We start from the raw sequence: 12,027 nt of genomic DNA, 5'->3' as shown, positions 1-12,027 counted from the left end.
GACAACACGCTCCAGTATTCTTGCCTGGAGAGTCCCATGGTCAGAGGAGCCCAGCAGACTACAGTCTACAATCCATGGGGTTGCACAGAGTCAGACATGACTGAAGCAACATGGTCATAGCACGACATGGCTCAGCACATAGAAGTGAAGAAACGGATAAGAGGTCTAATTGATAAGAGGAAATTAGAAAGTTCTTTTTCTCATCATATAACTGAAAATATTTTTAATATTAGGTAAATGAGATTAAATGAATATTAAAAGGTAAAAAATTTATGTTAATATTCTATTCCTTCCTTTGAGAAAGCCTCTCTGAGTTAAGCTTAGTTCAAACTACTACCTAACAAACATGAAAATTTTTCAAGAGGTTCTCCTAAGATCCTGTTAGGAAAAAGTTCCCTGATATAAAGGACATACAAGGTGATTTTTGTAGGAATGATAGTAAGGATCATATTAGTTATGACACAATAGCAGGCAGAAAGCTGATATGTGAAATTCAGTGCAATGCAGTTGTGAATAAGTCTTTGGTGATTGATGTGCATGCTTTGTTGCTTCAGTTGTGTCTGACTCCTTGAGACCCTATGGACTGTAGCCTTCCAGGATCTTCTGTCCAAGGGATTCTCCAGGCAAGAATACTGAAGTGGGTTGCCATGTCCTCCTCCAGAGGATCTTCCCGATTCAGGGATCAAACCTGGGTCTCCTGTGTCTTCTGCATCACAGGTGGATTCTTTACCTCTGAGCCACTGGGGAAGCCCTCCTGAACTTAAATCCTTCTATTTCATTTAATGGCTATATGAATTATGTTGTTCATTATCACCTATAAACTCCTATTGGTATCAAGCCATTTTAATCTCTATATCATTATAATAATAGTATATATCTCAAAGCCATGTTTCAAATTTTAAATGATATAATCTAAAGATAATGGATTTTTACTTTTACTCTGTAATATCAAGAACAACATTATTAATGTTCAAATGCTAAGTAAGTCTCTTATTTTTGGGATAAACTCCAATGTGCTACGTGTAACTTTCCTTTTCATGTATTGCAAAAGTTCAATTGTTAATATTAGTATTTCATTTGAGATTTTTACATCTGCATTTAAAAATCATAAGGTACATTGGTCTCTAAATTTTCTTCCTTATAATAAGTTGTTAAGGTTTTAATATTGAGGCTCTGTGGCTTCATTAAACAAGTTTGGAAGTGTTGCAAATTGTTTCTCTGAAAGAGTTTATTTTGTATATGTGTGTGTGTGTGTATGATTAAATGCATTAAATATGTGGAATATCCAAGTGTCCATCAACAGATAAATGCATAAATAAAGTGTGAGGTGTATAGACTATTATGCAGCCATCAAAAATGAGACTTTGCTTTTTTGCTTTTTGCCATAACATGGATGGATCTGGAGGATATTGTACTTAATAACTCAGACAAAGAAAGATGAAACATGTATGTTATCAATTTTATGTGGAATCTAAGAAATAAAACAAAAGAATAAATACAGCATAAGAGAAATGGACTCACAGATATAGAGAGCAAACTATTGGCTATCATGACAGAAGAGGTGAGGGGATGGAGGGCAAGATAAGGGTAGGGATTAAGAGGTCCAAACTAATGTGTATAAAAAAATGATGCACAAAGATGTATTGTGTAGCCCAGGAAATACAGTCAAAATTTTAATAACCTTGAGTGTATTCTATAAAAATATTTAATCAATATGCTGTACATCTGAAGCTAATATGGGCTTTCCAGTTGGCTCAGTAGTAAAGAATCAGCCTGCCAATGCAGGAGACACAGGAGATGTGGGTTCAATCTCTGGGTTGGGACAATACCTAGAGAAAGAAATGGCAACCCACTCCAGCATTCTTGCCTGGGAAATACCATGGACAGAGGAGCCTGGCATGCTACAGTTCATCAGGTCACTGAGTCAGACACAACTGAGCATGCTTCTTTTTTTCTATGAAACTAATACACTATAAATCAACCATATTTTAATACAAAAAGAAAAAAGCTAATCATTATACATCAATGTGTTCAATAACATGGAGAATAATCATATGACCACCCCAATAGATGTAAGTTCATAATACTATAACTTTGAATATTTACTATAAGGAAATATACCTGAGCAATCCTGCAACAGAAAAAAAAATTAAACTTACTCCATCATCACTTGAATACTCCCAAACTCATTTCATGAGGCCAATATCATACAGATACCAAAGCCAGATAAAGACTACAATAAGGTAAACTGCAGGCAAATATTCTTGAAGAATATTAAAAAGTCTCAACAAAATGCTAGCATATGATTAACTTTTATTATTGCACAGATGTGCTTCTGTACTGCAATATAAGTCCATGTCTTTCATGTGACTGTAGAATGAGGTTTCTCTACCTGTAGTGGGTTTTACTATACTCAGTCATGATAAAGAAACAAAAATATCCAGATCATTCAACATTGTATAGGAGGGATATCCTAGCCAATAAAGAAAGGCCAAAAAGGAAAACAAAAACAAACAAACAAAATAATTAAAGGGAGAAGTAAAATATTCTTCATATACAGTGAGATGGTATATATTTAGATAATCCAAAATAATCTATTCAACATTATTTAATAAACACCTTTATTAGGGACACTAACAGTACTTTGGCCACCTCATGTGAAGAGTTGACTCATTGGAAAAGACTCTGATGCTGGGAGGGATTGGGGCAGGAGGAGAAGGGGTGACAGAGGATGAGATGGCTGGATGGCATCACCGACTCGATGGACGTGTGTCTGAGTGAACTCCAGGAGTTGGTGATGGACAGGGAGGCCTGGCGTGCTGCAATTCATGGGGTCGCAAAGAGTCAGACACGACTGAGCGACTGAACTGAACTGAACTGAACTGAACATATACAAGTTCACATATAAAAGTTTCTTATATATCAGCATTATTTAATTATTCTTCAAAAATATTTTTTCAGTATGATTTTGTGCATGACTTTGTGCTAAGATTTGAAAAATGTGAACAGATCAGTCTCCCCAAAGGATTTAATTCTGAAAGTTTAAAAGGTCTCAGAGCTACGTATTCTCTGTTGTACTTATAAAAATTATACCGCAGTCCTAGACTATGATTTGAGACAAAATAATTCCTAAAGCAATTCCCAATTGCTGAGCCAGGTCCTTAGGACCCAGGTATATCTGATTCCTAAGCCTTTTTTTATAGATAACTTAAATACATGTACATGGAAAATAACTTTTCCTCTGAGACGATAGTAGAACGAGATAGTAACAAGTTTTTCCAGCTCTTCAACTTCAGATAATATCATATACACATACCACATGCACCAAATAGAAAATAGAAATATTCCTTCTCCATCTACTTCCTCATGGTCTTGATACAGGTCTTACATTTGTCCTGCATGTCCATCATGTAGACATTAATATGACTTCATTTGTAGATATGTCTTCAATTTCTTGAAGAATTCCAGCAGCTTTCAGGGTAAGCAGATTTCTGAATTGAGGGTGCATTTTGCTTTTTAAACGTGTGGGTACTGATTATGATAATGAGAGGACAGGAAAAAGGAGAGAGTTGTCAAAAAGGATTATTGTCCTAAGTTTTGAAAGGGCATGATGGACCGTATTGTAAGTGTGCTTCTACATACTGGCTTGTATGCTCCATTTTTATGTTGGATAAAATAAGCTTTTATACTTAAATCTTGTGGTTCATACTGAATAATCCTTGTGAGGAGTATTCTAGAGAAGTGATACATCCCACTGGCTGTGAAAACTTTTTTAAAAACAGCATTTCTATGAAAAAAAATTTATACAATTGTAGAAAAAAGAAAAAGAAATGATGGCCTTATTTCATATGTTCTCTGTTTCTCATCTATTTTTCATTTTAGAGAATTGCCTCGATTTCACATTACACTTATGATATTTGAATTGTTTCTCAATTCAAAGGGGCCCTAGATTTCATCTACTCAGACTTTACCTTTTAAAAACTAAGGATATAACATTTTTGTAAAAGACACATATGAGGAAAGGAGAACCAATTTTTCCCAACCTTAAATTTTCAACAGAAATGTCGCTGAAGTGGCAGGTGAGTTACCTCTTATATACACAGGAAATACTATAAATCTGAATATTGATAATTGTTATTCAAAGAGATTATTATTTTTTCTCCAATAGTCCTCTCTTTTGGACTTCCTCCCTTATCAAAAAACTTGTACATTTTCCCCTAAGTCAGCACACTCCCACCTGCTTCTTCAGACTTGTACATCCAATTTGCATACATTCTATGATCATAAATGTGTCCTTATTTCTTCACAATACACTATCACAACAAATATTTTCTTTCTTACTACTCAGAACCATTTTGTCAGTCCTTATTTTTCCCACTGCTTTTTTTTTTTCTATGGATTTGAAAAATGTATTGAGAGTCTCCTTTGTACTACAAAAATTTAGTTTTGGAGATAGCACACACTGAGAGATATTGATTCTATAATTCTCTGAGGTGGTGATCAGGTTAGGAAATACAGTAGGATGTTGTAAAGCGAAAGTGAAAGTCACTCAGTCATGTCTGACTCTTCAAAACCCTGTGGACTGCAGCCCACCAGGCTCCTCTGTCCATGGGGATTCTCCAGGCAAGAGTGCTGGTGTGGATAGCTATTCCCTTCTCCAACTATGTTCCAAAGGAAATGTCAATTGTGTTAGTTTACAGTGATTGATCCTCAGTTCTTATCAGATTAGGCTATGCAGTCCATTAGAAGAGATTATAATCCTAGAAAAATAATATTAATTTCCCATAAGTTATTGTGCTTCCAATGATTCTTTACTATCTGTTTCTTTTGGTATTGACTCAAGAAATTAATGGGTGGCCCTTTGATGGTTAGAAAGAGTATTATTATTAATTTTTACCTTTAAGATCATTCTATAATTTTTCTTAAAGAAAGCTTTTGGCACAGGGGATGATTTATAGTTTTCTGTATTTAGATTTTCTGAGAACCCAAAGCAGAGGATTTGAGCTAAAACTGAGTTAATAGCATTGTCAGTATGCCCCCTAGATTAGACTGGTTAACTTTGAAAATGGAACCCACCAGAGCCATTGAAGAGTGATAAAATTTCAGAAAGGAATAGACATCTTTGATTAAGGTGGTGACCAACTGGAACACAAAATATTTAATCAATCCTTGATCATCCATTGTTTAAAGGCAAACTTCAGCCTAGGGAATGAACTATATGATCTTTTTAAAAGGCACATTCAGATCCAGCACATCAACTAGATTCAATCAGTTCATCTGGTCAGTGTCTAATGGTTAAGGCATGATCCAATGAGAGTGTTCAGTTCAGTTCAGTTCAGTTGCTAACTCATGTCCAGTTCTTTCCAGCCCCATGGACTGCAGCATGCCAGGCCTCCCTGTCCATTACCAATTCCCAGAGCTTACTCAAACTCATGTCCATCGAGTCAGTGATGCCATCCAACCATTTCATCCTCTGTAATCCCCTTCTCCTCCCACCTTCAATCTTTCCCAGCATCAGGGTCTTTTCCAGTGAGTCAGTTTTTGCATCATGTGGCGAAGTATTGAGTTTCAGCTTCAGCATCAGTCAGGATGCCATGATCTTAGTTTTCTGAATGTTGAGGTTTAAGCCAACTTTTTCACTCTCCTCTTTCACTTTCATCGAGAGACTTTAGTTCTTCGTCTTCTGCCATAAGGGTGGTATTATCTCCATATCTGAGATTATTGATATTTCTCCCCAAATCTTGATTCTAATGTGTACTTCATCCAGCCTAGCATTTTGCATGATATACTCTGCATATAAGTTAAATAAGCAGGGTGACCATATGCAGCCTTGATGTACTCCTTTCCCGATTTGGAACCAGTCTGTTATACCATGCCCAGTTCTAACGGTTGCTTCTTGACTTGCATATAGATTTCTCAGGAGGCAGGTCAGGTGGTCTGGTATTCCCCTCTCTTTAAGAATTTTCCACAGTTTGTTGTGATCCACACAGTCAAAGGCTCTGGCGTCATCAATAAAGCAGAGGTTTTTCCAGAACTCTCTTGCTTTTTCGATGATCCAATGGACGTTTGTAATTTGATCTCTGGTGCCTCTGCCTTTTCTAAATCCAGCTTGAACATCTGGAAGTTAATGGTTCATGTACTGTTGAAGCCTGGCTTGGAGAATTTTGAGCATTACTTTACTAGCGTGTGAGATCGTGCAATTATGTGGTAGTCTGAGCATTCTTTGGCATTGTCTTTCATTGAGATTGAAATGAAAACTGACCTTTCCCAGTCCTGTGGTCACTGCTGAGTATTCCAAATTTGCTGGCACTTTCACAGCATCATCTTATAGGATTTGAAATAGCTCAACTAAAATTTCATCACCTCCACTAGTTTTGTTCATAGTTATGCTTCCTAAGGCCCACTTGACTTCGCATTCCAGGATATCTGACTCTAGGTGAATGATCACACCATTGTGGTTATCTGGGTCATGAAGATCTTTTTGTATAGCTCTTCTGTGTATTCTTGCCACTTGTTCTTAACATCTTATGCTTCTGTTAGGCCCCTACCATTTCTTTCCTTTATTGTGCACATCTTTGCATGAAATAGTCCCTTGGTGTCTCTAATTTTCTTAAAGAGCTCTCTAGTCTTTTCCATTCTATTGTTTTCCTCTATTTCTTTGCATTGATCACTGAAGAAGGATCAGAGGGTAATGTCACATAATGAGAGTGTAATATCACATATTCAACATAAGAGAATGTACATGTGATTGATCTACAAGAAAGACAAATTATCAACTATGATAAAGAAAATCTTACTTGTCAGCTCATCTCTGATCTTATTTTTTCTGCCTACAGAGCAATTCTGTAACTGGTGTATCATGAACTTCCAACAGACAGTATGTTACTTCTGAATGACACTAGCCTAACTCCAGTCTCATTCATCCTAAATGGCATCCCTGGATTGGAAGAAGTGCATCTGTGGGTCTCCTTCCCTCTGTGTACCATGTATAGCATTGCAATCACAGGGAACTTTGGCCTTATGTATCTCATCTACTCTGAAGAAGCCTTACACAGACCAATGCACGTCTTCCTAGCCCTTCTTTCCTTCACAGATGTTCTCATGTGCACCAGCACTCTTCCCAACACTCTCTGCATATTGTGGTTCAATCTCAAGGAGATTGATTTTAAGGCCTGCCTGGCCCAGATGTTCTTTGTGCACACCTTCACAGGGATGGAGTCTGGGGTGCTCATGCTCATGGCCCTGGACCGCTCGTGGCCATCTGCTACCCCTGCGCTATGCTACTGTTCTCACTAATTCAGTCATTGCCAAGGCTGGGCTCCTTACTTTTCTTAGAGGTGTAATGCTTGTTATCCCTTTCACTTTCCTCACCAAACGCCTGCCATACTGCAGGGGCAATGTCATACTACATACCTACTGTGACCACATGTCTGTGGCCAAGATATCCTGTGGCAATGTTAAGGTCAATGCCATCTATGGTTTGATGGTTGCCCTCTTGATTGGGGGCTTTGACATCCTGTGCATCACAGTCTCCTACACCATGATCCTGCAGGCAGTGGTCAGCCTGTCCTCAGCAGAGGCTCGGCAGAAAGCCTTCAGCACCTGCACTGCACACATCTTTGCCATCGTCATTACCTATGTCCCAGCCTTCTTCACCTTCTTTACACATCGTTTTGGGGGACGCTCCATTCCTCCACACATACATATTATTATGGCTAATCTCTATCTACTCATGCCTCCTACAATGAATCCTATTGTGTATGGGATAAAAACCAAGCAGATACGAACATGTATTACTAGGTTCTTGCTTAAAGGAAAGGACAATCCTTCTCATAACATTTAATTAGAGACTTCTGAGAAGTTTTCTTAGTCAGCCCGAGGTCAATAGGGATGACATTTTTTTTAGTCAATGGGGAGTCCTCCAACTGAAAGCAAATATCTGGTCATAGGAAATATTTGTTGTGATTTTTATCTTTAAACTTCTCTTAAAAGGGTACCACTATGTGCATGTAAGCAAAGACCCTTTGTTCTAAAATTTTATGTTCTCTAGAGCCTCTTTTATTCACAGGAGACTTCAAAGTTCAGTTCATGTAATTTTTATAGACTGACATTTTGCTCCTGAATGACAATCCACAAAACTTTGAGTTACAGTGTTGGATCATAAGAATTGGAAGTAAACATTAAAAATTTAAATCCCTGGCAAATGTTAAGGTGTATTCATCAATGCTTGTACTTTTATTTACCTCAGCATTCTCCTTCCAACACCACTTGGAGTTTATTCTTATTTTCCAAGTCCTTATCTGATGTTTTCTTTACTAAGTTTGTCAGCTGTGTATCCAGCAATGCATACGTATGTTCACCAGAAAACTTATTAAAGGTGTAAGGTGCAGCGTATTCAATACCTAGAAGCTATGTCCATTATAATCCAGCTGAATAAATAAATAATTGTGGTCTGTTCACATAAACTGTCAAGTGAAAGAAACAAAGTCATACATATTTATGATTTTATTTATATAAAGTCCACCAGCAGGCAAAACTCATTTGTGGTGTTAGAAATCAAGATGATATTTAACTTAGAAAACAAGGGTATAGGTAATGATTGGATAGGATATGAGAGGGTGATTCTGAGGTGCTGTCAAGGCTTTAGCTCTTGACCTAAATGGTAATTACAAGGACTTGGTGAATTTTCATGAAGCTGTACACTTATGGTGTATGCTCTTTTTGCACGCTTATTATGTTTTAATAAAATACTTATTTAAAACAATATGTCTTGATTGTATTCACGCATCTCCCTAAACTGTGAAACATTTTCTTCCTTGCCTCCTATGTTGTCTATGGCTTACTTCTTTTTTCTCTCAGAAGTATGCTAAATTTAGTGCAAATGTATGCACTTTTATACAAATTATATCAAACAACATAATTAAGATAATCATAAGAAACAGAAGTCAAAACTTTTATCTTGAACACCCTTTATTTTAACTCATAACCACATCTTCATTTCCATTTTCTTGACTGGGATAGAAGAAGGAAGAGAAGGGGACAGTAGAGGTTAAGATAGTTGGATGCCGTTACCGATTCGATGGACATGAATTTGAGCAATCTTGGGGAGTTGGTGATGGACAGGGAAGCCTGGCGTGATGCAGTTCATGGGGTCGCAAAAGAGTTGGACATGACTGATAGACTGAACTGAACTGACTAGGATAATCTCATATAAATAATTAAAGACATTGACTTGAGTTAACTTATTTAAATTAGTGTGTAAGTCACTGAGAATTTACTTGTCCTTTAAAAAATTATTTTTCTGAGATATAAGTGGCATAACGCATTGTATAAGTTGAAAATATATGACATGTATTACTAAAACTCCAGGATTTATTTATCTATTTGTTCCACGTTCATACTCTTACACAACATTAACCCAAATCCCCATATCCCAAACTCTGCATCCCAAGCACCATTCTACTATCAGTTTTCATGAATCTGGCTTTTTCTGCTGTCACATGTAAGTGATACCAAACAGTAATTATCTTTCTGTCTCTGACTAATCTCATGTAGCATAATGCCTTCAAGATTCATCCATCTTGTCACAAGTGACAAGATTTCTTTCTTTCTTATGGCATAAAAATTTTCTGTTGTGAGTATATATAAATGGAAACAATAAATGAAAAATACCTGTGATCCTGATATATTTTTTATTTTTTTGAATTGATTCTTTTTTTTCTTTTTTTTTAAATTTTATTTTATTTTTAAACTTTACAATATTGTATTAGTTTTGCCAAATATCCAAATGAATCTGCCACAGGTATACCTGTGTTCCCCATCCTGAACCCTCCTCCCTCTGGGTCGTCCCAGTGCACCAGCCCCAAGCATCCAGTATCATGTATCGAATCTGGACTGGTGACTCGTTTCATACATGATATTATACATGTTTCAATGGTATTCTCCCAAATCTCCTCACCCTCTCTCTCTCCCACAGAGTCCATAAGACTGATCTATACATCAGTGTCTCTTTTGCTGTCTCGTACACAGGGTTATTGTTACCATCTTTCTAAATTCCATATATATGCGTTAGTATACTGTATTGCTGTTTTTCTTTCTGGCTTACTTCACTCTGTATAATAGGTTCCAGTTTCATCCATCTCATTAGAACTGACTCAAATGTATTCTTTTTAATGGCTGAGCAATACTCCATTGTGTATATGTACCACTGCTTTCTTATCCATTCATCTGCTGATGGGCATCTAGGTTGCTTCCATGTCCTGGCTATTATAAACAGTGCTGCGATGAACATTGGGGTACACGTGTCTCTTTCCCTTCTGGTTTCCTCAGTGTGTATGCCCAGCAGTGGGATTGCTGGCTCATAAGGCAGTTCTATTTCCAGTTTTTAAGGAATCTCCACACTGTTCTCCATAGTGGCTGGACTAGTTTGCATTCCCACCAACAGTGTAAGAGGGTTCCCTTTTCTCCACACCCTCTCCAGCATTTATTGCTTGTAGACTTATGGATTGCAGCCATTCTGACTGGTGTGAAATGGTACGTCATAGTGGTTTTGATTTGCATTTCTCTGATAATGAGTGATGTTGAGCATCTTTTCATGTGTTTGTTAGCCATCTGTATGTCTTCTTTGGAGAAATGTCTATTTAGTTCTTTGGCCCATTTTTTGATTGGATCATTTATTTTTCTGGAGTTGAGCTGTAGGTGTTGCTTGTATATTTTGAGATTAGTTGTTTGTCAGTTGCTTCATTTGCTATTATTTTCTCCCATTCTGAAGGCTGCCTTTTCACCTTGCTAATACTTTCCTTTGATGTGCAGAAGCTTTTAAGTTTAATTAGGTCCCATTTGTTTATTTTTGCTTTTATTTCCAATATTCTGGGAGATGGGTCATAGAGGATCCTGCTGTGATGTATGTCGGAGAGTGTTTTGCCTATGTTCTCCTCTAGGAGTTTTATAGTTTCTGGTCTTACATTGAGATCTTTAATGCATATTGAGTTTATTTTTGTGTATGGTATCAGAAAGTGTTCTTTTACAAAGTTTCATTCTCTTACAAGTGGTTGACCAGTTTTCCCAGCACCACTTGTTAAAGAGATTGTCTTTAATCCATTGTATATTCTTGCCTCCTTTGTCAAAGATAAGGTGTCCATATGTGCATGGATTTATCTCTGGGCTTTCTATTTTGTTCCATTGATCTATATTTCTGTCTTTGTGCCAGTACCATACTGTCTTGATAACTGTGGCTTTGTAATAGAGCCTGAAGTCAGGTAGGTTGATTCCTCCAGTTCCATTCTTCTTTCTCAAGATTGCTTTGGCTATTCAAGGTTTTTTGTATTTCCATACAAATTGTGAAATTGTTTGTTCTAGCTCTGTGAAGAATACCGTTGGTAGCTTGATAGGGATTGCATTGAATCTATAAATTGCTTTGGGTAGTATACTCATTTTCACTATATTGATTCTTCCAATCCATAAACATGGTATATTTCTCCATCTATTAGTGTCCTCTTTGATTTCTTTCACCAGTGTTTTATAGTTTTTTCTATATATAGGTCTTTAGTTTCTTTAGGTAGATATATTCCTAAATATTTTATTCTTTCCGTTGCAATGGTGAATGGAATTGTTTCATAATTTCTCTTTCAGTTTTCTCATTATTAGTGTATAGGAATGCAAGGGATTTCAATGCATTAATTTTATATCCTGCAACTTTACTGTAATTATTGATTAATTCTAGTAATTTTCTGGTGGAGACACAAAATCCTAATAGCAATCATTTTCTTACTGTTGGTAGTATGTGCTGTTTGAAAGTGTTTTTATTGCTGCATTTTCTCTTTTTAAATTGAGTATAATATTTTAGAATTCAGAATAAAAACAACTAAGCACTATATAAAATCACACACATATATATTTTTATTTATTTTTAATTGCCTTAGGTAAGAATTTCCAACTTGTAATCCTAAACGCTAGATATTGGTACCATAGGAATTACTTTCTGCACTTCTCTCATTCTGGAACCAGCTGGTTGGGGTTTATTTTTTC

At 36.6% G+C, this 12,027-nt stretch overlaps 1 protein-coding gene across 1 annotated transcript; it reads left to right on the top strand.

The window, feature by feature from the left end:
* Positions 1-6,879: 6,879 nt before the first annotated feature.
* LOC102277202 (olfactory receptor 52N1) lies at positions 6,880-7,843 on the top strand. Its single transcript, XM_005896273.2, is given in 3 exon segments — positions 6,880-7,249; positions 7,252-7,269; positions 7,272-7,843. Coding segments are annotated over 3 exon segments (960 nt in total).
* The last annotated feature ends 4,184 nt before the right edge of the window (positions 7,844-12,027 follow it).

This window comes from Bos mutus, chromosome 15, assembly GCF_027580195.1.
Source record: "Bos mutus isolate GX-2022 chromosome 15, NWIPB_WYAK_1.1, whole genome shotgun sequence".
NCBI lineage: Eukaryota > Metazoa > Chordata > Mammalia > Artiodactyla > Bovidae > Bos > Bos mutus.
Note: the sequence above shows the minus strand (reverse complement) of the source record. Positions and strands in the feature narration are given on the sequence as shown.